Raw genomic sequence first — 27,910 nt, forward strand, 5'->3', positions numbered from 1 at the left:
TTATATTCCCTGAAAAAAGGCCAAGAAAGCAAAAATTCTGCTGGGGTATGTAAACTTTTGAACACAACTGTATAAAAAAAGTTTTAAAGCGCTAAAAAGAGGAGATGTGCTGGTCCAAGTACGATTTCCTCAATATAGCATCAGTCCAATTGCAAAAATTGCTCAGAGGTTCAAAAGTTTTAGGAAAAGGAAATAAAGAAATAAAGAAAAGGTAGTTTGTCTATTTCATAGAATCATGGAATGTTAAAGTTGGAAGGAACCTCTAGGGTCATCGTGTCCCATCCCCTGCTCAATGCAAGTGTCACTAAACCATCTCAGACAGATGTTTTTTCAGCCACTCTTTGAAGACTTCCATTGAAGGAGAACTCACCATCTCTCATGGCAGCCTGTTCTACTCATTGATCACACTCTCACTGTCAAAAAGTTTTTTCTAATATTTAATCTGTATCTTCTCCCTTTCAGTTTCTTTCCATTGCTTCTTGTGTTTCCATGTGCAAATGAGAAATGAGAATACATTTTGTGTTTCTCTTTTGGAAATCTAGAGATTTTTTTCGGTTTGAGGAAGAGCTTTAGAAAGAGATGATATTACTTTGCCATAGGTAAACCTATTTCTGGTTGATAGACCAGAACGCTTTAAGGCAAGAGTTGAAATTGAGCCATTATGTGGAACATTTCCGACCATATGACCAATTTGAAAGGAAGATTAGTGCAAGTAATGATGTTTCCAAAATTAAAAATGGTAATGAAATAGGCACTTGTGCTTCCATGCATTTAAGATAATAGGGGGCAGAGGGCTACACGCGAAATTGTCTGTTAGATATGTTGGCAATGTTGAAGATGATGATAAAGGGTTGGACAGGACCTGGAGTTTGGGTTCTGTTGAAGAGGAGGTTGATTGGAAAATAGTGTAAAAAAAGATGTCTAGTGTGAAGAATTGTAGCTCTTCCCTTCTTCACCTCCTTCTCCACTGTCACAGCAAAATTACGTTCATTTCTGAATTCCAGATCTCACGGACACTTCACTGTCATCGTTGCTTCTTATTAGTGTTGATACTGGTTTGATGACTGCTAATTTCGGGCTTTATTGACTAGTAGTGCTGGTGTTGGCCACTAAATAGGTGCAAAGGTATTTCTTGATGGCTTCCATTACATTTTTCCATGTTGGTGGAGGTGGTTCAGCCACAGTAGGTGACTTTGTAATAAGACCATGTCTACTGTCTACAGTCACATTGCAAGTAACACAGGGAAATGTCAATTTTTTTTAATGCCAAGATATGCATGACTGTTGATACCTGAAGTAATAGTTGTTTAGGCTTTCACTATTTACTGGTCTAAACTAATGGCTGGTGGGGATGTATCTTATCGAAAGGTCCAGGAAACTTAGCTAGTGACATGGCCGATGATGATTGGATACACTTGTTTTGCCGCATATTCTTTTCATGTTAAATCATGTTGTCTTGCAGTGGAATGTCATGATTCACATATTGAACAGACAACAGGGGCAGAGCTGTCAATGATTACTTTCTAGAGCACAGCAACAAGGTAGGAAGTGTCTACAGCTCAGTGACTGGTATCACATCAGAGATAGTTGCCAATGCCTCAGGCCTTTGGAAAAGTCCAACACTCTGGCCCCGATTCATCACTGGTCTTGATAAGGGGCCGAGGTGGAGTATGCGGCCTAACCTGTTAATGGCGAGATGTAAAGTGGCGTCCGCCTCTGTGTGTGCCTTTCAATAAATCTTACTATAATCAAGGACTGGAGTAAGATTTGTGTTGTAGCCACTTGTAATGACTTTCATAAGCGGATGTCACCCTGCCCTGTCCTCACTCCACTCATTTTGTTGAAGCTGAGTGAAAATTACGTGAAAATGCCAAAAGTCACATATTTTTGTGCAGCTTCGCATTGCAGAAAAATGTTGCACTTTTCAAATTTTTTTACTTTAGGTTTATTATGGCTTAAAAGCTTTCATGAATTTTGGCCTCTCTGTTGGGTATAGCAGTGGACCTTGGGTCTTGATCTCTGAACTTAGGTCTTCAGTCTTGATTTTTGCAATTCTGTACTTGGTGTTCTTTAACTCTGTGTGTTATATACCAACCCTCTGTGCTAGGCATAACATATTGGCGGTAGTGTTCCTGTCACGGAGATTCTGCGACAGAGTGGGGCCAGAAGATCGCAGCATCTGGTTATACGTACATCTGCATTGGTTAGAACTGCTACACTTTCCCATTAGCAGTCCGGGTTTTCCTTGCTGTGTTCTTGCAAAGGTTAAACAGTCCTGTTTGTGGGTTGCCCTGCCAGGGCTGTGGGGTACGGGCCGGTGTCAGTGGGATGTGTCACGGCAGCTGTGACCCGGTCCGTGGCCCTGGGCGCCCAAATCAATGGTGGTTTGTAGTAATGGAATGGAATAGTTCATGACACCACCTGTGGTGTTTGGCAAGCAAGATGTTAAGCCAACGCTGCGTGCAGATCCTCTGGGGCTGATGGTGTGTTGCAGCATAGATGGTGTAGCTCCCCACAGGTGAAGCTGTAACCCCAGGGCAGTGTAGTTGCAATAGATGAGAATAGGTGCAGGCTGTGTGAGGAATGCTGGTACCCAGATGTAGCGGTGCTGACGGTGTTAGCGCACAAATGAATGGAAGACACCAGGGCTTGCAGTTCCAAAGCTTTACTCACAGTCAGCGGTACACACTGGTGCCTGCCTCCGTGCCGTGTCCTCCGGGGCAGAGACTCAATCAACCTCCCGGGCAAGTCAGGTTTCTCCTCTCCAACACTCCGCCAACATGTACCTCTCCTGAACGACTCGTCTATTGTGCCTTTTAGTGTGAAGAGCTCCAATACCGTGGTACTCTGAAGTTCCTCCTGTCAGATGTTCCTAACAACTCTACTTGTATGACAGACAGCTGTAGCCTCTCTCGGGGACTCCCTTCTCTGGAGTCCTGGCTCTCTATTCAGTTGCTGTTGTGCCACAAGTCTTAGATGGGAGTAGTGCATTTACCGGCAACTACTCCACCGGTGTCTGCTGCAGAACCATAAGTGTCCATACAACCTCGGGGAACGGGCCCCGGCCTTGCGCTGAGAACCTATAGGCAGGGTTCCTCTTCCAACCCACGTCTCCTCTCTGTTCTCTCTACTCCTCTTTCCTATGGAAGCTTAGGTTGCAGTTCTACGTCCTTCCCTTCTGTTCCTTTCCCGTGCCAGCTGGCTCAGATCACTGAGGCAGCTGCAGCACTCCTTCCTCCATCCCTTCCTCCAGGGATCCCCACTCCTCCCGAGTGGCCTCCTTCCTCACTGACCTTCCGTCAGACTGATCTGATCTCTAAACCTTCCAAACCTTTTATATGGATCTCCACTCCACCAACCTCCCAGCACATCAGTGTTCCATGCAGGGAACTACCAAGGCTCTCCTAATGTCTAGGTTGAGAGAGACACCTCACTGTGGATGTGCAGAACTACCCTGCTGTGTGGGATGCGAGTGTTGGAGTGTGGAAAGGAGTTCCCAACTTACCTAGTTGGTGGGGCACTACACGTTAGGAGAAGGTGCAGTACCGCTGTGGCGACTGAGCCTCAGGGGCGCCACATTTGTCTCCTGAAGCTCTCGGTCTTGAGTTGTTCCAGCTATTCTGAGTTTATCACTGTCCTCTGCTTGAAACTACCTGGTTTGGAGCTGGAGGAGAGAGCTGACAAAGGAGCAGGCATTTGGAGTTGCTTCAGGAGATATCTGCATGTAGTTGGTTTGTGTGTGTGTCTCCCAGTTTCTATTCCCATTTAGGTTGCATCACTTTCTCCTTCCCTATTTTTCACTGGATTGTTTGAGTATTTTTGTATGATTGCATTTTTCTTTTACCCCTGTCTGCTTGCCCTTTGTATCTTTACAGTAGAGTAGGACTAGCGGTTCTACTATCCAACTTACTAAACAGGGTGGAACTTAGGGTAAGGCATGGCTAGGATCACCGCAGGGGGTGAAAGAACCCGTATAGGGACACTAGGGAGCTCAAGGTGGTGCAGGGCAACATTCAGGGGTGCCCACTTGTTTCCTTCCCTAGTGACAGAGCTTCCTCCCCCTTCTGTCTCGCCATGTGCATTCTTGCTTTGGGTAGAAGCAAGACAGTTCCTTTAGGAATGTTCCTGGAAGTGGATAGATGCCCTCACAGATTAGTTGCTGCTGTCAGGAACATATAAAACATGATAGCCTGGCTGGCCATCAAAGAAATCTAATAATACATTATATATCTCCTTGTATTTATTAATTTAGGTGCTAAAGAAGGAGTGCTGACCCTTTGGGATGGGGGTATGGCTATCACTTTAGGCAACTTATGGAGGCACACAATGGTTGGCATTGTAGGTATTTGCCGATAAAGAGTCTCCACAGTGTCCCAATTACTGGGGGTAGCTGTAACAGCGACCATATTACTGTAGTTGTCAATTTGCTTGGAAAGAACAATTAAAATTAGCAGAACTAAGCTAAGTAAGTATATAGAAGCTCATTGTCAGTTATTTTGTAGGAAATTGTAGAATATTTATGTATTATTTCACATAGGTAGAGATGCAGTTAAGTGAGATTGGGTGAATAGTGAATGAGACATATCCTTATCGCCAAAGCCATAAATAAGTGAACGAATAACAGGGAAGGAATCAAAGGTTAATGATAGAGAATATACTCGGTGTTCAGTTTATGTACAGTCTTTTTCATGAGAGGAACTATCTAATTACATACAAACCCAGGACTAGGCACATATTTTTGGAAGCTCTGGACTGTCTCGTGTAAAATGGGGCCCCTTTTGGCCCTATGTTTTCTCATTGTCTTTCCAATGGGATGCTACTCACAAGGTAAGGGCACATCTGCTGTTTAAAACGCTTTGTCTTTACAATATATATATATGTCGGCACTTATGCAGTACAGTATATGTAAGTAAAGCACTGATGTCATGTAGTAAGTGCATGGAAAAGTCTTATAAAAAGACAATAAACACTTACAAAAGATGAAGAGAGAAGGAAGATCCGGCACTGGAGACTTGATAAAATCCACGATAAGTTTTATTCACATAATTTCATGATAAAACCATAAAGGGGAAAACAGACCCCCACGCCTGACGCGTTTCGAACCTTACACCAGGTTCTTCCTCAGAGACAGAACCTGGTGTAAGGTTCGAAACGCGTCAGGCGTGGGGGTCTGTTTTCCCCTTTATGGTTTTATCATGAAATTATGTGAATAAAACTTATCGTGGATTTTATCAAGTCTCCAGTGCCGGATCTTCCTTCTCTCTTCATGTTTGCAACACATGGTGGTCAGCCATTTGATCCCTAGGCACGACCGGCTTAGGCTGGTTTCACATTTGCGTTTTTTTGCGCTGGAAAAAAACGCATATGTGCGCATGCGTTTTTTCCCCTATATTTAACATGGGTGCGCATACCTGCGTGCTGGTAAGCGCATGTATGCGATTTTCATGCGCTGCGTTTTTTTGGGGTGTGCGTTTGTATTTTCCAGACGCAGCATGTTGCATTTTTTGGCCCTGCAAAAAAGCGCATGCGCACGTATGCGCACGTTTTGCGCTAAAAATGGCCATTATAGCCTATGGATGCGCATACGTGCGCACTGGCATGCTCATGTATGCGTTTTTTTGCACATGCGTTTTTTTTTGTTAACCATGGAATTTAGGGGTTTGGGTTAGAGTTAGGGTTAGTTAAGGGGGTTTAGGGTTAGGGTTAGGGTCAGGGTCAGGGTCAGGGTTAGGGTTGGGGTTAGGGTCAGGGTTAGGGTTAAGTATGGTTTGGTTAAGGGTTAGGGTCAGGGTTAGGGTTAGGGTTAGGGTCAGGGTTAGGGTTAAGTATGGTTTGGTTAAGGGTTAGGGTCAGGGTTAGGGTTAGGGTCAGGGTTAGGGTTAGGGTTAGGGTCAGGGTTAGGGTTAGGGTTAGGGTCAGGGTTAGGGTTAAGTATGGTTTGGTTAAGGGTTAGGGTCAGGGTTAGGGTTAGGGTTAGGGTTAGTTAGGGTTTAGGGTTTGGGTTAGGGTTAAGTATGGTTTGGTTAAGGGTTAGGGTCAGGGTTAGGGTTAAGTATGGTTTGGTTAAGGGTTAGGGTCAGGGTTAGGGTTAGGGTTAGGGTCAGGGTTAGGGTTAAGTATGGTTTGGTTAAGGGTTAGGGTCAGGGTTAGGGTTAGGGTCAGGGTTAGGGTTAGGGTCAGGGTTAGGGTTAGGGTTAGGGTTAGGGTCAGGGTTAGGGTTAGGGTTAGTTAGGGTTTAGGGTTTGGGTTAGGGTTAAGTATGGTTTGGTTAAGGGTTAGGGTCAGGGTTAGGGTTAGGGTTAAGGTTAGTTAGGGTTTGGGTTAGGGTTAAGTATGGTTTGGTTAAGGGTTAGGGTCAGGGTTAGGGTTAGGGTCAGGGTTAGGGTTAAGTATGGTTTGGTTAAGGGTTAGGGTCAGGGTTAGGGTTAGTTAGGGTTTAGGGTTTGGGTTAGGGTTAAGTATGGTTTGGTTAAGGGTTAGGGTCAGGGTTAGGGTTAGGGTTAAGGTTAGTTAGGGTTTGGGTTAGGGTTAAGTATGGTTTGGTTAAGGGTTAGGGTCAGGGTTAGGGTTAGGGTCAGGGTTAGGGTTAGTAAAGTCATGGTTTGGGTTAGTGTGAGGGGCCACCTAATGTTGGAAAAAAACGCAAACGCGGTAAAAACGCACTAAAAACGCATACAAACGCATAAAAACGCTGCGTTTTTTTCATGCATGCTCATAAAAATGCTTGAAAAAAACGCAGCAGTTGTATGCTTTTGTATGCGTTTTTTCAATGCGTTTTTTTGCGGGAAAAACGCGCTGCAAAAAAAAGAAAGTGTGAAACTAGCCTTATAGGACTATTTTGGTGAGCACAAATTTCCCTTTCCCCTTCCTAATTTTCTAAACTTACAAAAGATAACAGTTTCTGGAGTTGCCATTGGCATGAATTTCTGCGATTTCTTGTCAATTTGTCAACCCATGTCAAATTTATAGCCTAATCTACTATGTTTTACATGACTTATTCTAAAATATTATATCCTCAATACAAATTCAGAGCTTTTGAAAATGTTTGATGATGGGTATACTGGTTACACTGGGTATACTGGCCGTACTGGGGAAAGCCTGGTGAGGGATAATGATAGCTTGTCACTTCTACTTCCACACTTGGTACAGTAATGGCCATCAGTCCTTAGATATGTAGCAAAGACGTCCAATATAGTATCCATTATGGATATATTTATTAATATACCGGTATACTAGAAGACGGGCGGAGGACTAGCAGGGGACAGATGTTTGTTATCACCACCATTTCTTTTTGTATGTATGTTCTTCCTTCTGTTAGAATACTATATTGTAAAGGGTGGAATTATATGTGTCAGTAGTTTGTCAGACTTTCATTATTATGGATGAATGATCTATTTTATGGTTTTCTTTCCATTTTCATTATTCACCTATGAATCACATTCCCTTTTTCTTTTTTTTCTTTTCTTTGTTTTGGGGAGTTTGTACTACAGTACAATTCTCGTAGTTAAACGATAAGGCTGCTGGTTATAAAATAATACACGAGCACTATATATACATCGTAATGACGTCTGTGAAAAAGGGAATCTAAATTACCTGTATAGAGACTTGGAGTGGCCCACAGGAGAGCAGTTGAATTCCTTGGTGAGCCCCTGGTCAGGTTCAGACTGACCCACAGAAGAACAGGAGAATCCTCCGGTGGGCCACCACCCTCTTATATGAGCAATACTTGGCACTATGTACAGACAATGACAGCATCTTATTAATTTACCAATCTACCCCGTTCATTGTTATATACATTTATTATTGAGGATAATGTCACATTTACATGTAGCTGAAAAGTGGGCCCCTGGAGTTGGTTACTGGTGGGCCCTTGGCAACCCCAGTCCGACACTACCTGTATAGGTGCGTCCTTAGAAGTGTGCAAGTTGTGAGGTCACGCAGAATGCATAAATGCTTCTATACTGAGAGAAATACCATAGAGAACGCTGTACTTTACAAATTATCATAAAATATAACTTTTATTGCTTAGCTTAAAGATAAAAACCAAACAATAGCTAATAAAACCATATAACACCACCACCCACCACTAGTATGAACCGGAGGGATATGCTTTGCCCTATTTAGCCACTGTAAATCCCTACCTTACCGCTGAGGTTGGCACCCTCTAGATTACAAAATTGGTGCCCCCGATCACCGACGGCTGTCCCTTCTGGCCCTAAGAGGCCCTAGTTTTTTTTGGAAGGGAAAACCTAGCGCAAAACCAATAAATTATCAGTGTTCCAAATTAAAAAAACACTACAATAATAAAGATCCCCTATGTTTTATACCTATAGGCTGTATTGCAAAACAAAAAGTTGCTGCTCACAAGGATGGCATCTGTTTTGTTTTATTGGCGGATTCTTTCCAGAAGAAACCTCGATTACCTTTCAATGCTTGGGACCTTAGATCAATTCTGACTGAGGTCTGAGTAATTCTACCTCTCAGTTGTACTTTAGAAATTGCAAAAGACCTCCTGTAGTTTTTCCAGATCTTCCCATTGGTGCTGAGAGTCATAGCAATGATTTTGCTGAAGGTTATCTTCCGAGCAGCATGATAGTTCAGTGGAATGTACTGGTGCTTTGCAGTATGGGATTTCAGGGTTCAAATCCCACCATGGATGACATCTGCAAGGAGTTTGTATGTTCTCCCTGTGCTCTGGTGGGCTGCCACCCATGCTCCAAAGACATACAGGTAGGTGCTGGTGATGGAAGGTCTGTGGCTAATGATGGTGTTACCTGTGCTGCATCCAGGAGGGCTACTTGCCTGTCCACTTCATTGGGCAAGTAGCCTCAGTTCTTATTGGATGAATGTCCTGAAACAAGAAACTGACTTGTTACATATTCAGCTCAGTTGCAACTGAGCTGTAAAAAGTCCCTTTTGGACTAAGCTAAATTTTTCAACATTTTGTACCTCTCATTTCCCTAAATCCAAATGTTTATCCAACCTCAGAATAGCAGCTGTTTAGCTCCTTGATACAGGTAACACTATCATTTAGCACAGCACTGGCCACTTTGGCACATAGGTGAATTCCCAGTCAAGCACAGAGAGAACATGCAAACTCCTTGCACATGTCATCCATGGTGGGATTTGATCCCTGGACTCCCAGCCTGTAAAGTACCAGTGCTTTCCACTGAGCCACCATGCTGCTGTGGGGAAGGTGACTTGACGGACAGACGTGACTGGTAGAAGGAGGGGGCGGTTTTTGCACTTGGGATGGAGATTGACAGGTTAGAAAGGTAACAGCAGGAAAAGACAGAAAAGGGAGTGCAGTACTGTGAATTGACCACAAGATGGCAGGGGAGAGTAGTGTAGGACTGAACAACAGCTTATGTCTCAGATACGCTTAGTCATGGGGGGAGATAGGAGCCTGGGTGGGAAATTCCCCTGTGAGAGAGGGGATAAATACAGGAAGGCGGGGCTCCAGTTTAGTTCAGTCCTAAGGAAGACAGAAGACGGAGACAGAAAAGAGCTCGACCAGGGGACTGATCAGAGAGGACAGTCAGGGGGGTGGCCCTGACCCGACGGACCACAGGACAGACGAGGAGAAGAGACAGTCAGGGGTGGCCCTGACCCAACGGTCTGCGGGACAGACGAGGCCCCGGGCGTACGACCTCGGGCAGGTGAAGCGCTGGGGGTAGATTGGTCGAGGACAGCCCCCCAGTGAAAGATCCACGAGGTGCGTTACTGCGACTGGAGCTAAGGAATAGGTACCCGGGCCTGGAAACAGAGTGGTGTAAAGAAGCTGCGGTGCGTGTTTGGTGGTCGTCAGGAGGACGACGAATAAACCTGGAACTGTTACAAGTGGAATCGGTCTCCGTCTCGTCTGTGCCTCGTCTGGTAAGCAGTGGTCCACCCCCCAAGCCCGGCCCCCTACCACACTGCTCAGAAGAAGCCCTTTGGCAAAGTCATTGATATTACTACCAGGACCTATGTGAATATCAGGAACAACTAGAGCAGGTCCATTTCATATTTCTAAAGTAGACTTGTGAGGAGGAATTACTCCAACCCCAGAGAGTCAGAGTAGAACTAAGTCCCCAAGCATTGAAAGTTAAGGGAGCTAGTCACTGAGCCACCATAGCATTACCTGATGGCTCAGTCATCAATATGCCTATCAGTATCCACGGACAGGTCATGAAAAGGTAGATCAAGCAGGGCTGTGGAGTCGGAGTCGTGGAGTCGAAGTCGGTGCTCATTTTGGTGGCGTCGGAGTCGGAGTTGGAGTCGGTATAAAATGGACCGACTCCGACTCCTAAAATATATAATAAATTGGGTACAGAAGTTCAATGCAGAACGTGCTGAATATTTTTTCATAGGAATTTGGGAAAGTTATGAAATGTCCTATAAATGGCTGTTCTATTCCTGATCTAAGGCTACATTCACACACAGTGTTTTTGCGGATACGTTTTTCAGCTGCAAAAGCCGATCAGATTTTTAAAAAACCGCATCACCTGAAAGGTTTTTGAGCTCATAGATAATGTTTTCAATATCAAAAGCAGATTAGAAAGCTGCTCTATCTACAGTATATATCCATTTATCCATTTCTGTCTCCATATCTTATCTGTACCAAAAAGAATGAAAGCCAGATAGCACACAGACTAAAGCCCCCGTTACACACTGCGATATCGCTAGCAATATCGCTGTAAAGTCACCGATTTTGTGACGTTGCAGCGATATTGCTAGCGATATCGCTGCATGTGATACTTACCTCCGACCGCTCCCCCGCTGGTTATCGCTGATCGCGCGAGAAGCTCCTGGACCATTCCTCGTCGGTCACTCCCTGCTGGGCTTCCTGTGGCACCGATGAGCGACGCATGGAGCCGGGCGGGAGGACGCAGGATCGCCGCGTCTGACAGGTAAGTAGCGACCCCCGTCCCCAGCGATGTCGCTGGTGAGATCTGCCTGTGTGGCAGCTCACTAGCGACCACCTAGCGATGCACCAGCGATCCTGACTGCGTCATATCGCTAGTCGGGATCGCTGGTGCATCGCTAGGTGTAACGGTACCCTAACACTTCCTGCCAGGCAAAGGAGGAGAAAAGAGCGTCTCAAACATCATTAACAAGATATTTTGTAAGTGACAAAGTTACTGTAACAATGACAGCAGATATGTCTAAAAGACAGCTCATACAGCTTGTTGTGAAGGACGGTGTACCATTAACATTATTTGCACGACCAGCTTTTACAGCTCTTAATGGAGAAATGGCCCCCAAACTTGGTGTTTCTCTGGAAAGAGGAAGTATTAGAAAATTAGTGATTGAAGAAGCCCTTAAACAAAAGGAAGATCTTAAAAAGACTCTCAAAAGACGCTTCATGTTTCTTAAAATGGATGCCTGCACACGTCACAGAGTGAACTATTTTGCCATCAATGTTCGATATGTTTGTGACAACAAAAATTCTTACCAACACGCTGGCAGTAAAAGATACTAAAGCTCATCACAGCAGCCAGTTTCTCCAGGCCTTAGTGGAAAAAGTTCTGCAAGATTACGAACTCAAAAAAGAACAGGTTCTTGCTATTGTAACGGACAATGCTTCAAACATAAGTACAATTGCACTGATGAATGAGAGTAATGAACAACAGCTAGAGGAACATTTAGGATTCAGTATGTTTGAGATGGAAGGCCACAGTGCTGTTCATGAAACTGAGGAACAAACAGATATTACTACAGAAGAACAGCAAAATTATACTGTAGAAATAGATGATCTTGTTGAATCTGCTTCAAAACACTTTCCTATTCATCACATGCGCTGTGTTGTGCACACGCTGCAGCTGGCAATAAGAGATAGTCTGCAAGAGGGACATGCTGGAAATCTGATTGGAAAAGTGAGGAAATTGGTTATTGCCACCAGAACCCCTAAAATTGATTCCATCTTGAAGAGACGTGCTGGAAAAGGGCATTTGTTGATCTACTAAAACCGTTTCTTATAGATATGGCGAACCCTCAAGTAACCCTAAATAAAGGTCAATGGGCACAGGTGGCTGAATTGAAGGAATTGCTTAATCACCCATTTACTGTGACTAAAAAATTACAAGCTGAGGATTTAACTCCTGGCATTTTCATGAGGGAGCGGAAGAACTTGCTATTTTGCTGTTTAATCACAGATGGCATTTCTGCTTCAATGAAACGGAGAGAGACACAGCTATTGGAAAATAAAATTTTTCTGGCAGCTGTTTATGTGGACCCAAGTCATCGTATATTGCTTGATGATCAACAGCTTACTAAAGGAAAAGAAGCTCTGACTGAGGTAGCAGTTAGGATGAGTGGCCTACAGGAGGACTGCCAGGCGCAAGAGGACTCTGGTCCAGTCAGTGCTACTGCTGCCATATCTTCATCCTCATCAGATGAAGAGTTTGACTTTGACAAGTATTTGTATGACATGGAGCAGGCAAAGCGTTGCCGCAAGGAAAAAGATATCACTCTGTCTCCTATAGCAAGCAGATTGACCATATTTCAGCAAAATGTTTCACTTGTTCTCAAAGAAATAGAAAAATTCAACCGTTCACCAAAACGGACTGTGCATGAGGCAATTCCTTTATACCCGGAAATTGTTAGAGATGTTGCCCATGTGGTTACGGCTTTGCCTCCAACCCAAGTTACTGTAGAGAGGTTGTTCTCTGGCCTTAAAATTATTAGGACAGATGTGAGGTCATCTATGAAGGAGGATCTGATGGAGGCAATTCTATTTCTTAGAACAAATTCATAGACTGCACAAATGTTATTTAGTATGTTTTTGTTGAAAACTGTTTTTTGCCACTTATAGTTTATTACATAGTGTTATATATATATATATATATATATATATATATATATATACACACACACACACACACTATATATATATATATATGTAATCGATATTACATAGTGTATTACATGTTTATAATTTATTACAGTTTTTTGTGTTCTAAAGTTGTATTCCAATGACTATTATGTTCTATCTAAATATCTTGATTATTGTATCATAAAAATGATTTAATGTCTGATGTTCACATTGTACTACAATAAATTTTTCACTTAAATATAAGCAATATATGTGGGAGTCGTGGAGTCGGAGTTGGTGTAAGGGAAATTGAGGAGTCGGAGTCGCAGGTTTGGCTTACCGACTCCACAGCCCTGAGAGCAAGTTTCATTTGAAGTCTCTGATTTCATGTTCAAAGATGTGTTTGAGAGGAGAAATCTCATTGACCTCAGTCAGAGTTGAACTAAGGACCCAAAGTGTAGGATGGCAATGGAGGTAACCACTGAGCCACTGGGCTGCCTGAGAGTTTATTTCAGGCCAGATCATCAATAGGACTCTCAGCATTTATGGGACAGTCAGAAAAAACTAGAGCAGGTACCATTACAATCACTGACTACAATTTCTAAAACACACCTGAGAGGAGGAATATCATTGTCCTCAGTCAGAGTTGAACCCAGGACACCAGCTTTGGACAGCAACAGTGCAAACAACTGCGCCATCACTCTACCCAAGTGCTAACCTCTGGGTAAGTCATGAATATGACTCACGGCACCTATGGGAAGGTCAGGAAAAATAGACATAGCTGCCCAACACATCTAACCAATCTGTTCATTGATTTCAATTTCTAAAGTGAGGTGGATTACACCACCATTATTGTTGCTAAAGTGCTGAAAATACTTTTGTGGCAACGCAAATATTTTCCCGCACTTTTTACCGAATGTTACCATTTTTTACCGATTTTATAAAATTTTGCTCGTGTTTCCAATCACGAATCAGAATGTGCCATATTCGCGCCGAATTTATATGTGGCAATCAATTTCCGAACAAATTCGCTCATCGCTAATCATAACATAATGGGCATATACTAAAAACCCATTAATATAGCAGCTCTCACCCTGTTGAACCACTATCCTATACCTGCCTTGCAGCAGCGGTTGGCACCCTATTATTAGGCAATTGGCCCCCTGCTCACTGGTAGAGTCCCTTCTGGCCCTAACTGGCCCTTGTTTTTGAAGGGAAACCCCAAAGTGACCAAATTATCGTCTGTTTACAATATATATAAAAGTTGTATTTAAAGGCTTCCCCTGACTGGTGTCCAGTGGTTGGGACCCGGTCCTTGTCTGCCCTTGTTCACACAGACGTCAACTTTGACACATGATAAGGTTATTAATACTAGACAGTGTAGGACCGCCCCGACCACAGAGTCACCTTGTCGATGGTGGGACGGCCTTTATGCTATGTTTGATCAAATACAGTATTACTAAGAACTCTGTATGATTTAAATGCACTTTTGCTTTTTACTTATTTAATTATAGCAGGGGTTTTTCATTTTGTCTTTTGTAGGTTTTGTATGCTTTTTGGCCATGAGAACATGCATTTATATGCTGCATGTGTACCAACTCAAACCAAGCTCAATTTTTGTGTTTTTTCAATATATAAAAGTGCAAGTGTATTTCAAAACATCACCTCAGGAATATTGGTATAGACGGTAGATCCATTCGGAGGTTTTGTCAAGTGGAGACTTTTTCACCAGTGGAAACCTACAGTTTAATCCGCATCACCAGCGGTTTACAAGTCTTTAGAAATAATGCAAATAATTTAGCCAGTTTAAGCTTATTACCAAAGCACTAAAATCATTCAGCTAGTGTGAGCTTGTTATCATATCGCTCTTATTACCATGTCACTTGACGCGTTTCCCCTTATTACCAAGCTTCATCAGGAGTAATAGATAATGGTAGTTTAGTAAATGCATCATGTGACTTTGTGATGACAACTGTCAGCTAAGTAGTCTTTATCGTTTTTCGATACTAAATAAGCATTATATAGAAATATATATATAAAAGTAACGGTTCTTTGAAAAAGGGCAAAAATTAAAATGCAAAAATGTAAATTGGTTGTGTCCTTAAAAGGGTTGTCCTCAACTAGGACAACCCCTTTTGAACCTGAGTGTTTTCCCCTCATTTAAAATAAAAAGACTTATTCTCACAATCCGTGCTGACACTGTTCCAGCGGTGTCGGCACTCACGTTCCCAGGGCACACGTGAGGTTGTTATGACACATCAATCAGCATTGGGCTCTGCACAGGGGTCTTTTTCATATACAGGGTGGGCCATTTATAAGGTTTGACCTGGGTGGGCCATTTATATGGATACACCTAAACCAAAATGGAAATGGTTGGTGATATCAACTTCCTGTTTGTGGCACATTAGTATATGGGGGGGAAAACTTTTCAATATGGGTGGTGACCATGGCGGCCATTTTGAAGTCGGCCCACCCAGGTGTATCCGTAAAAATGGCCCACTAGACTTTTTGTGAGTCAGGAATTGCCATCTTCTGTGCTTGCTATGAAGGGATTGGTATTGATATTGGACAGGCTTTTAGTTTGTATGTATGAGATATTGAATAAAGATGGTAAATAAGAACGATATCTGAGCCGAGACCAATAAACTGTCGCTAGTTTGAGAGCGATTGCACACGTTGAGTCTTCCTGGTTGAGTTGAATAGATTTTGTTTACAAATCGAGCGGCCATTGGGCAGAGTTTTGGACCCATGCAGAAAACTCAGTGTGAACCTTAGGGTATGTTCAAATGATCGTCTAAAAAGATTATTAGAATTTCATATAGAAAAGTGGAACTATTTTTTTCTCATTTGTCATCCACGTGCATTCTGTATGCAATTCGGTTTTCCTACAGCAGTGCTGCGCTCCTGTATGGTGTCTCCTCCCACCATGCAGGGACACCAGCTTACTCATCACCCCGGGCCCATGGCGTGGTCCTGATTTCAAAGTCCTCTGGTCCCAGTGCGGCCAGAGACTGAACATTGCCCCCGGTCCGTGTGTGGATAGGGTCCTGAACCTCGTCCCCTGGTCCATATGTGGCCGGTGCCTGAATCAGTATCCAAGACCTATGTGTCTGGTCCTCGTCCCCTGGTCTGTGAGAGGCCAGTGCCTGAAACTCGTCCCCCAGTCCTTGTGCCACCAGTCCCTGATCCAGTATCCTAGACTGGTGTGTATGAACATAGCCCTAGCCCGTGTCAGTGAAGCTGAACCCTGTGGTCAGCTGCTGAAGTAGGAGTGGAACCTGGTGGCTACCTTCAGTCCAGTCTGTTTCCACCATCAGGGGCATCAGGTAGCCGCTTAGCTATGCCCCTTCCTAAGCAGACCCGCTCCTGTGGCACAGTGCATCCACAAATCCACTTATGCCACCGTTGGGTGTAAAAGCAGCATCTACTAAAGGAATCTGTCAGCAGGTTTTTGCTATAAAATCTGAGAGCAGCATAATATAAGGCAAAAAAAACCCTGATTCCAAGGATGTGCCATTTACGAGGCAGCTTGGTGCAGTTATCATTGAATCCCTGTTTTGTCTGATGTAGATGTAGCAGCGGTAAGCCTACTGAGCTGTGTATAACCCCGCCCACACCACTGATTGGCAGCATCCTGTCTACACTGTCAGCAAACTGTAAATCAGTGGTCAGGACAGAGTTGCACAGATTAGCTGGACTGCTGTGCCCGTGAGATGTAGCCCGGCAGGGTTAATTTCCTGCTGATAAAACACTGTTTGTATTGAAGCTACAACACACTGCCTAATAAGTGACACAATCCTGGAATCAGAGTCTCAGTTCCTATATTATTCTCCTCCCAGATTAAATATCAAAAACCTGCTGACAGATTCCCTTTAACCATTTACAGTTGCCTGTGCTACAGAATTGCAAAGTATCCGTATAAAGCGGAAGCTTTATATATGTCTGCCAACAGCATTCTGCCTATGGCCGGCACGGGCGCAATGCTATGTTGACAATGTAGTAGAATTCTTGAATAAAATGTCACTGGAGTCAGCGCTTGCGCATGCGATATCCGGCGCCATTTTTGTGAAGACACTGTGTTTGCGAATTCGCATATAGAGTGTCTTCAGTTAAATGGCGCCGGAGATCACGGTATGTTCACGCGCTGACTCTGGCGCCATACTGCGCAGGCATCACCCATCCCGGCTTCTAACAGAAGAATGCATCCACCATTATATATAAGATTAGTTGTAGTAAACATTAATTTTGCTCATATTCAATGTATGGGTGTCTATTTTTGTCAGAGGACATTTTGGTCAGTTTAGGCTATTGATTCATAGCATAGCATGGTGTAAAAAAGATGCCCTAAAAATTCTGTAAAAATGCTAAAAAAACAGCAGGCAGACAAAAACACCAATACAAACTTGATAGGTTTGCCAGCCTGAAATAAAAATTGTGTGAATATACTCTTATAGGAAATCGGTCTATAAACAGTGATTTGGGCAGCATGAATGAGTTACTGGATGTTTTTCTCTGAAATACTCCAGTGTTTCAGAGAAAACATTGTTTAAAGAGCCAGCCAGGGCGGAGCATTACAGAGCAATCATGCAGCCAAGCTCTGATTCAACCTGTCCATGATTCAGGCATCATTAATTGAGTGGCAGGTTCCCTTTAATGACCAAACCCCATTTTTTCAATTCTGATAAGTGTCACTTTGGCCTCCCTCACATCTGTGTATAAAAAAAAAATCGCTCTCATGTTCATCCTGAAAATTTGGACGAGTTTCTACATATGCCACTCCGTATGTCAAGCGAGTGCAATGTGAGTGTGCCATTTTTTTTCTCACGTAGCATACGTATGACATGTGTATGCTCTCCATTTTTAACATCATCTTTTCCATATTGTAATACTCTATGTAACTTAAAGCTAGTTTACAAACCTAATGCAATCTTATATAAAGAGATATATAGATGATAGAAAGATATTATATAATAGATAGATATTAGATAGATAAAATAGATATCCTGTTGATATATAATTTCACAAGCCCCCTACATATAATAAACTTGCACCCTTTAGTGCCTTTCATGGCATTAAAGGGTGTTTAGCGTTGTTTTACCTAATAAATAAATAAACTACATGTGGTCCTCCTATTTTTGATAACCAGCAAAGATAAAGCAGACAGCTGGGGGCATATATTATCAGACTGGGAATGTCCATGGCTCCATGGTTATTGATGCCATCCCAGCCTAAAAATACTAGCCTGTAGCCGCCTCAGAAATGGAGCATCCATTAGATGATCCAATTCTGGCTCTTTTCCCGGTTCTTCACGATTGCCCTGGTGCATTGGGAATCAGGATACTGGTAATGGGGGTTGATGTCATCTGTGATTTGCTGAAAATCACAAAATCACAGCTGGCAGCAAGCCCTGGGGTTAGTAATGAAGGGGTGTCTATCCTTCATTTGAATAAACACTTTCCGACACTTTCACTGGTTCCCTAATTTATTTTTTTTAAAAAAGCCATGCAGGTCTGCCGTAGTCCTGGGAATCCACAGTAGTCCACTGAATCGGCAGGTGTAGTACACAAATAGAAACCTGAAAAACATAAAAAGAGAGAAATAAAGACAAGACGCTGTCCATCACTGCGTGTTCACCAATTTATTAGAAAACAAAAAGTTCCAAGTGGGAGCCAGCCCTTTAAGTAATAACACTGGAATGTTTCCACATATCTCAGCGATTATGAGTTAGTTTTTTCGGGACACAATGTACTTCATGTCCGTGATAAATTTTAGTTAATATGTTTTTTCTTTTCAAAAATATTTAAAATATATTGATAATTTAGAAAAAATAGCTATTTTCAAACTTAGAATTTGCATACAATTAAACTGGACAGTCATATCACACAAATATCATATTTCAAATATTCTTTTATTATGTTAAGATGTTACAATGGTTAAAAATTTAGCAGCAATTTTTCTTTATCTTAAGGAAATTTAGTTTTGAAGTGACGTAGAGGAACCTATATATTGGAACCCCCTCCCCCCTAAAGTGAAACCATTTATAAATTACACTCTTCAAAGTTTTCAAAACTAATGTCAGGAAGTTTATTAAACCTTCAAGAATTAACACAAAGTGGAATAAAAAAATGAAAAATTACATTTTTTCCAAGAAAAATATTGCTTTACTTGGTCTTGGATTGTCCTGACACCCATCAGCAATCGCAAGGTGCCGATGTGGTTAAACAAGGAGCACCCTCCCTCTGTTAACCTTCTAGATGCCACTGTCACTATTGACAGCAACATCTGGGAGGTTAAACACATACGATTGGTGCTAATACCTACCTACAGTAGCTGACACCCACTGCATTTTCACTCGTTGGCGGTCACTATGTACTTATTTCCAAGCCTCTCACAAAGGCGTATATGCGGTGATTAATAGCTAATTTTTATACATTTTCAACAAATTTTAGATATTTTCATAAACAAAAGCAAAACATATTGACCTTAATTTAGCACTAACATAAAGTGCAATATGTCATGAAAAAAAAACTTTCTTGTGGAGCACGGGGATTGGTAAAGGTCTTTCAAAGTTATTAACGAATAATGCGACACATGTAAAATTTGAAAATTGAGCTCTGTTTGAAGTCGCTGTAAAAAACTCACACAAACACGGGGAGAACATACAAACTCCTTGCAGATGTTGTCATTGGTGGGATTTGAATCCAGGACTCCAGAGCTGCAAAGGAAAAGTGGTAGCCAACGAGCCACCATGGTGCCCCTAGTGTCATGTAACCTGTTAAAGACGGCAGAACGCACTAAATATAAAATAACGTAAAGTGCGTTCACCGCCCGGGGTCCACCATGCAGAAGGTGTTAACACTGCTGCTAGCGAATGGCGGACGTACAATATGGCGGTATTACGCACGCGGGTTGAACATCACCCAGTGCGCTGAGCGATCTCTGTTTACTCACAGAGATGTCTTAAGTGAAAAACACAAAAAGGCTGAGCCTGTTAGCGTCACAGGTCTCAGAGAAGTGCACGCATGGTATATGGTCACAGGAGCTGGGCCCTAGGCAGAGGGTCTGCGTCCATCTAGACCTACTGTGCGTGCAGCGTCGCAACTGCGGACCCCAAGAGGAGCTGCAGACTGCAGCGCAGCGACAGACACTGCCGCTAGTCGACAATGCCTGGAAGCAGGCGCACTGTCGGACGCTAGCACTGTGGAGGATGCTGTAGTGGCTTGTAGCATGCCACTGGCTGGCACTAAGTCCCTATACACACTCATAATATTAGAGGGAAGGGATCTTAATGAGTCATTTGCAGGTTCATGCATCCAGCACCATTCACACAGTAGCAACTAGAGACTATACTAGCGCATGGCCGAGCGGCCATGCAAACCTTTTATAGCCAGGACCTTCCGGAAGCTTCCAGATCCGTGAGATGGACCAATCAGATCTGGAGAAGAACCTGGACACGTGGCTCCCGATCTCCAATGGGAGATCATCTCGTGAGCATGCTTAGTGGAGCGACAGAAGGACTTAGCCTTTGGAGCGATTTGCCGCTGAGCAGCCTGCATTGCCATTGTTGACCCAAAGGTGGCAACAATAGCCAGCCCCACAGAGCAGGTCTGGGCAGAGCATCTGGGAAGCTGGGATTGCTGAGCGGTCGAAAGACAATGGGAGACCGCAGAATGTGAGGCTCTGGATTCCTGTTGAACCGCTGCAGGCAGGAACCCAATGCCTAACATAACCTTTTTGGTCCACACTTATTTGTACTCTCTGCATTCTTTAGTATCTTGTTTTGTACTTTGTTGACCTGATGAAGGGGCCACAGTTAAAGGGATCATTATATAAACTATCATATTCATATATGGTTTATCAATCATTCAAGTCAAGCGCATGCTGCTATCTTTCAAACCATAATACTTGTAACTAGTAATGAGCAAGCGTGCTCGAATAAGGTGTTATCCCTTCATGCTCGGGTGCTAACCAAGTGTCTTCGGCGTGCTCGAATAATATGTTTGAGTCCCCGCGGCTGCATGTCTTACTGCTGTTCGACAGCCGGAACACATGCGGGGATTGCCTGTTTCTTAGGCTGCGACTGTTGAACAGCCACGAGACATGCAGCTGCGGGGACTCGAACATATTATTCAAGCACACCAAAGACACTTGGTTAGCACCCGAGCATGGAGGGATAGCACCTTGTCCGAGCAGGCTTGCTCATCACTGCTTGTAACCTTACGGTGATGGTTATGCACCCCATGGGGTCAAACAAAGGGGATGGTAGTAGATCAGCTTTCTTCCATAACAATATGATTGTATTTTCTACAGCTTGTAGATCTGCTAATCCACTTCCAAGTATCCGTGAAGATGCAAAACCAGGTACAGTGGTAACAGCGTTAATTACTGAACCTGAACATACGGCAGAGGTTGAAGTAAGACAATTTCGAGTAAACGGATCAAATCTGGTTTTATTTGAAGAAGTGGACTATGAGGTACGTCAGCGTCAGTGTGTAATAATCGAGGGGCAGGGCCGCATGTTTAACTCCCCTTGGTGGATCCCCAACAAGACACTAAACATCACAGGTTGAAAATAACAGCTTGAAATTTAGTTACAACGTTTTCCAATATGAGGGTGTAATACTCAGAATGTTACAGTAGAATATAAAAACTCTGAACCACTCCCATGCTAGCAGATAGATCTGGTATTCCAATTACTCTGGAAAATGATGGAAGGGATTTACTGTAGGATTGCTGATCTTAACATGCACCTCTTGCTACCATACTGTACAATAAAAGCATGGACTAACATACTTTTGTTTTTAAAGAATGTTTTTATTAACATTTTTCAGATTCCAAAAACACATAATGTATATAAACAAAGGAAATAGAGTGATACATTGTTGATTTGACTAAAGAGAAGATGTTATACTGTATATTAGAGATGAGCGAACCTCATCTGTAACTCTTGGGGTTCATATGGGACACCTAGTGTCCGGTGCTGAACTCAGAACATGGACTTCTCCTGGAAGTCCATTTAACGCTATGTGCTCACGTAGCAGAAAATTTCTTCTTTAAAACCGGACTCCCTTCCCAGAAACCGTGCGTTTTTTTCTTCGCGTTTTCTGTGCGGTTTTTGCGCAAAAACAGGCGGTTTTTATGCGTTTTTTTTCCGCGCAGTTCCAGACCCATCGAAATAGCCAGAAATGCGGAAAATCCGCGAAATTATTGAGCATGCTGCGTAAAAGCACATCAATATGCACAAAAATTGAAAAATGCATAGAAATGAAAGGGAAGCTTATTTTTAGCGTTTTTATTGCGGATTTATTGGCAAAAACGCTAAAAAAACGCTGTGTGTGCACACAGCCCTACAGTTCGGGAGGGGAAACATAGACAGAGAGAGAGATACCAGCTCCAAAATTTGGGTCGCCAATGATTTCTATGGTTCAGGGTTAGGTTCAAGTTCGGGTAGAGTTCTGGAACCCAAACCAAACTTTGGATTAAAGTTCAGTCGAACTCGACGAACCCGAAATTTCATGGGTCCGCTTATCCCTACTGTATATATAACCTTGATGATATAAGCCAATGGAAAGATTTAAATTACCGTACTTTGCAGTAGGTTACTGAACAACAAAGCAAACTTTAAGGCTACTTTCCCACGATGAGTTTTTGGTGCGTTTTAGACGTCGCGTATTTTTGCTACACCAAAAACACAGAGTCTTACAGTTCCAGCAAAGTGGAAGGGATTTATAGAAATCTCACACCCACTGTGGTGCGTTTTTCAAATTCGCAGCGTGCCAATTTCTCGTGTGGTTACACTGAGTTCTCTGTGCGGAATTTCCCCATAGCCTTACATAAGGTGCGGAAATTCCACAGATGTGTTTTAAGTGTGTTTCCACGGCAGAAACGCACCAAAAGCGCATGTAATCCGCACCTAAGTATATCAATAAAGTTTTGTCATTGAAAAAATACTAGGAAGTATCAAAAACAAAGCAGCTTTATTTAAAGCATGACACACCAAGCAGAGACAAAAAGCGCACACAAAAATGCAATGAAAAAAATGCAATAAACCTAATTAAAATAATGGGTGGAGAAACAGTGCAAAAATTCTGCAACATCAAAAAGGCACCAAAAGATCATTGTGGGAACGTAGTCTAATAGTGGCGTGAAATGAGTGCCAATATCAAAAATTGCCCATGTTTCCTCCTCTCTCACATCAGGGGAATTACAGTGATACTAGAGGAAATAGTAGTAGACAATATAATAATAGAGGAACTCATCCTCGTGGTGCGTGGCTTTGGGTCTCCATGTCTCAGACATAGCCTAAAGTGAAAAAGTAAGGTAACATTACAGGAGGCTCTCCAATGACCAGCCTTTGTTGAAACTATGCGGTTGGCCTGTATGGATATGGACATGCTGACCACGTTTCCCTCTTGAAGAAATTAGTTTGATTGTTATGTGCATAATATTATGTGAATTGTGACCTGTGTCTTTTTTAAATGCTGTGTAATATGATATTGTGATGTAATGTGAGTAGTTTAATGCGTTGAATAAGTTATGTGATGTACCGTATATAGTTGACTATAGTGTAAATAAGAGTTAATAGTTGGGACTAGCCCACAGTAGGAGGGGCTAGTCTAAGGGAACATGCCTGTTTCCTTCTAGGAAGGGAGATAGGGCCTTGAGTGCTTGGTGAGAGGACTAAAAAGTTCAAAGCAAAGATTTCCACATTCGAGGGTGATTATAAATGTGAAAAGGTCGAAGAGGAGGGAAAACGAGATCCTGAGCATAAGTGACAGACAGAGTAGCTTTCCTAGGAGAGGACACCTAGCCACAAGACCCTGAGCTTGTAACGCTGGAAGGTAACGGGTCTTAGCAGGACTGGGACTGGTGAAGGGTCCTGAGCAGGAGTTCCAGGGTGCCAGTAGTGGAAGAAATAGTACATAGAAATGCAGAACAAGTAAAGGAGACATGTTAATCAGGACTGTAGTGTTAAAGCTGGGTTGTGGTGAAGTAGGGAGAAATAGTGGACATAGTGTTCTTCTAAACTACTAAGGAAGGAAACTGAAAAATGCTTCTAACTGTAAAGGAAATGTCCAAAAGACTTTGTACCCCTATATAATCCTGATCAATTTACCGTTCAGTAAAAAGTTTATTTTTGAATGTTGGTCGCCATCATTGAACTGTGAAACATCTGGTCCTGGCCAACCAGCAACATCGGTTACATGTAGCCTGCACGGGCATAGCGCCCTCTCAGCACAAGGCCACACACCCAGCCAAGATCTCAACTTTCATGAAACGTGTCGGGGCGCTGGAGAAGAGTGCTTTGACACCAACAACTGCCCCACGCCCAAAACTATCTTGCAAGGATTTACGAATGTGGTAATGTAAAAGTTCTATAAAACGCTCAGAAATATCAAAGAGTTTTTGAACTCTTTGTTTCTTTTAAAAAGAAGTCTCCCCCCAGTCCATCTTCATCAAAAGGGCAAGTTTTTCCAAAAACAATTTGTATGGAGGGGAGGGCGGTTGCAGTCTAAGCCGTGTGTGAAAAATTAATCTGGATCCTGCTGCTACCATTAATATGCTTTTATCTATTTATTTAAGATCAGCAAAACTAGAAACCTACTTTCTTTTTAATTATCCTGATTATTATTGTTTAAATAATTATTTTTATTACTAAATAATTTATTTTTCTTTGCATTACCAGACAGAAGCGATTATATCGGTCACTCTTATCTGCAGAAAAGGTAGCCAGATTGTGAGTAAGATCTTCCCAGTTTGCCTTTATGTGATGTGGCTCTGTCTCTTTGTGTGCTTGTCCTCTGCATTCTGAAGCTCTCTAGCGTAAGACCATGATTCCACATAGCATAAATCCTGGGCTTTTTTTTCCGCTGAAATTTTTGTGCAGAAAATCTTCTGCATTTAACAGTTTAAGCAACGTGGATGTGATTTCACTAAAAGTGATGCCTACTGTGTGTTTGAAGGGAAACTGTCACCTATTTTTTCGACTATCAGCTGCAGCCACCGCCATCAGGGGCTTATCTACAGCATTCTGTAATGCTGTAGATAAGCCCCCAATGTAACCTGAAAGATAAGAAAAGCGAGTTAGATTATACTCACCCAGGGGCAGTCCGGTCCGGGTCCGATGGGTGTCGCAGTCTGGGTCCGGCGCCTCCCATCTTCTAGCAATGATGTCCTTCTTCTTTCCTTCCCATCGCGGCTCCAGCGCAAGCGTACTGCTCTGCCCTGTTGAGGGCAGAGCAGAGTACTGCAGTGCGCAGTTGCCGGACCTCTCTGACCTTTCCCGGCGCCTGCGCACTGCAGTACTTTACTCTGCCCTCAACACGAAGCAAGGAAGATGACGTCATTGATAGAAGATGGGAAGCTCCGGACCACGACACCCATCGGACCGGACCGGACTGCCCCTGGGTGAGTATAATATAACTTGTTTTTCTTATCTTTCAGGTTACATCGGGGGCTTATCTGCAGCATTACAGAATGCTGTAGATAAGCCCCTGATGGCGGTGGCCACAGCTAATATGAGTGACAGAATCCCTTTAAAGACAATGTTTAACTGTGCACTTGTGTTCTTAAGTGTGATATTTCTACACTGACAAAAAAACCTGTTTTAAATCTTCACCAAAAATTTGCATAAGAAAAAAAAAACACGCAGCAAATGATGAAGGAAAAATGCAATAACCAGTGCAGAGGTATCGCTGTTAATAGCACAAGCGATCAGACAAATCGCAGCTTCAAGTCCCCTAAGGGAACTAAGAAGAACAGTGAAAAGAAGAAAAAAAAGTTTTAAAAAAATATGATAAAAAAGCATTAAAGTTTTAATCACCCCCTTTTCCCCCATGAAAAATAAAGGTACTGAAAATAATGAAAAAAAAAATCATATATTGGTATCAGAAAAGTCAGATGTATCAAAATACTCTGCTCAAAAAAATAAAGTGAACACTAAAATACCACATCCTAGATATCTCTGAATGAAATATTCCAGTTGCAAATTTTTATTCATTGCATAGTGGAATGTGTTCAGAACAATAAAACATAACAATTATCAATGTAAATCAAAATGAATATGCCATGGAGTTCTGGATTTGGAATGATACTCAAAATCAAAGTGAAAAATCAAAATACAGGCTGATCCAACTTCAGTGGAAATGCCTCATGACAAGGAAAAGATGCTCAGTGTTAAGTGTGGCCTCCACTTGCCTGTATGACCTCCCTACTGTACAATGCCTGGCCATGCTCCTGATGAGGCGGCAGATGGTCTCCTGAGGGATCTCCTCCCAGACCTTGACAAAAGCATCTGCCAACTCCTGGACAGTCTGTGGTGCAACGTGACGGTGGATGGAGCGAGACATGAAATCCCAGATGTGCTCAATCAGATTCAGGTCTGGGGAACGGGCAGGCAAGTCCATAGCTTCAATGCCTTCATCTTGCAGGAACTGCCCACACACTCCAGCCACATGAGGTCTGGCATTGTCCTGCATTAGGAGGAACCCAGGGTCAACCGCACCAGCATATGGTCTCACAAGGGGTCTGAGGATCTCATCTCAGTACCTAATGGCAGTCAGACTACCTCTGGCAAGCACGTAGAAGGCTGTGCGTCCCTCCAAAGAATTGGACTGTAAGCACAACCACCATCTGTGGACGTCGGGCACTCAGACTATCCTCATGGAGTCGGTTTCTAACCGTTTGTGCAGACACATGCACATTTGTGGCCTGCTGGAGGTAATTTTGCAGGGCTCTGGCAGTGCTCCTCCTGTTCCTCCTTGCACAAAGGCTGAGGTAGCGGTCCTGCTGCTGGGTCGTTGCCCTCCTACAGCCCCCTCCACGTCTCCTGGTGTACTGGCCTGTCTCCTGGTAGCGCCTCCTGCCTCTGGACACTACGCTGACAGACACATCAAACCTTCTTGCCAAAGCTTGCATTGATGTGCCATCCTGGATGAGCTGCACTACCTGAGCCACTTGTGTGGGTTGTAGAGTCCATCTCATGCTACCACAAGTATGAAAGCACAACCAACATTCAAAAGTGACCAAAACATCAGCCAGAAAGCATTGGTACTGAGATGTGGTCTGTGGTCCCACCTGTAGAACCACTCCTTTATTGAGGGTGTCTTGATATTTGCCAATAATTTCCATCTGTTGTCTATTTCATTTGCACAACAGCATGTGGAATTGATTGTCAATCAGTGTTGCTTCCCAAGTGGACAGTTTGATTTCACAGAAGTTTGATTTACTTGGAGTTAGATTCTGTTGTTTAAGTGTTCCCTTTATTTTTTTGAGCAGTGTATAAAAACAATTAACCAGATCAGTACACCGTACTGTAAATGAAGAAACTCAGCAGCAGCAAAATTATGTTTTTTGGTCAGTGCAATTTTACAAGAAATGCTACAATAGGTGATCAAAATGTCATATCTATCCCAAAATGGTAACATTAAAAACTTTGTCTTGCCCAGAAAAAAAATATTTCTACATACAGCTCCATGGAACGAAAAATTAAAGCATTACGGGTCTCGGTGACACAACCCAAAATCTGTTTTTGAAAACGTCTGAGTGCTGATGAGCAGATTCATATTGCAAGGTCATTTTTGCCATACAATGTACACCGTGCAAACAATTCTCTAAAACAATGTCACAATTTTGTGTTTGTGATTTCTGAAATCTCATAGCTTTTGCCAGTTCTGAAAAAAGGAGCTTTTAATTTGTATAAAAAAACGCAGCAAAAAAATGGCAAAATCACAAAGTGTGAACATAGTCTAACAATGATTTGGAAGTGAAATGTAAACTTACTGTTATTTTTTTCAGGTTCTCGGAGAAACTTTTTTTGTACAAATTATTAATGTCAACGACAACTCACCAATCTTCAAGGAAGCAAGCTATTCTTTCCAAATTCTTGAGGTCAGTAGCAATGAAAGCTTCTTCTATATTATAACCATTGAAACATTTAAGTATTAAAGTGCAAAGCAGCGAGGAACTGTTCTTCATAAGCTACAGGTTATCAATGTGTATAATGTTATGCAGGGAGGCTTTTGTGCTGTTTTTCTATATGTTTTAAGCCATAACTAGTTTATTTATTTTACTCATTTATACAGCGCCATTAATTCCACAGACATTATTGGCACT

At 42.7% G+C, this 27,910-nt stretch overlaps 1 protein-coding gene across 8 annotated transcripts in view; it reads left to right on the forward strand.

Moving 5' to 3' along the window:
- The first annotated feature begins 4,663 nt into the window (after positions 1–4,663).
- The window catches only part of CDHR5 (cadherin related family member 5), a 60,136-nt gene continuing 36,889 nt past the window's right edge, over positions 4,664–27,910 (forward strand). For 6 of the 8 annotated variants that reach the window (XM_073554396.1, XM_073554397.1, XM_073554398.1 and 3 more), the window contains exons 1-4: positions 4,665–4,827; positions 21,107–21,270; positions 24,483–24,533; positions 27,593–27,685. In XM_073554396.1, the coding sequence (XP_073410497.1) occupies positions 4,767–4,827; positions 21,107–21,270; positions 24,483–24,533; positions 27,593–27,685 (369 nt within the window). In that variant the 5' untranslated portion in view covers positions 4,665–4,766. Of the gene's footprint in view, positions 4,828–21,106; positions 21,271–24,482; positions 24,534–27,592; positions 27,686–27,910 lie in introns of all 8 variants that reach the window. The other 2 variants (XM_073554395.1, XM_073554401.1) reach the window with 2 other exon arrangements.

The sequence above is a fragment of the Dendrobates tinctorius genome, unplaced genomic scaffold (assembly GCF_039654945.1).
Source record: "Dendrobates tinctorius isolate UK_male_01 unplaced genomic scaffold, ASM3965494v1 ptg000211l, whole genome shotgun sequence".
Taxonomy (NCBI): Eukaryota; Metazoa; Chordata; class Amphibia; order Anura; family Dendrobatidae; genus Dendrobates; species Dendrobates tinctorius.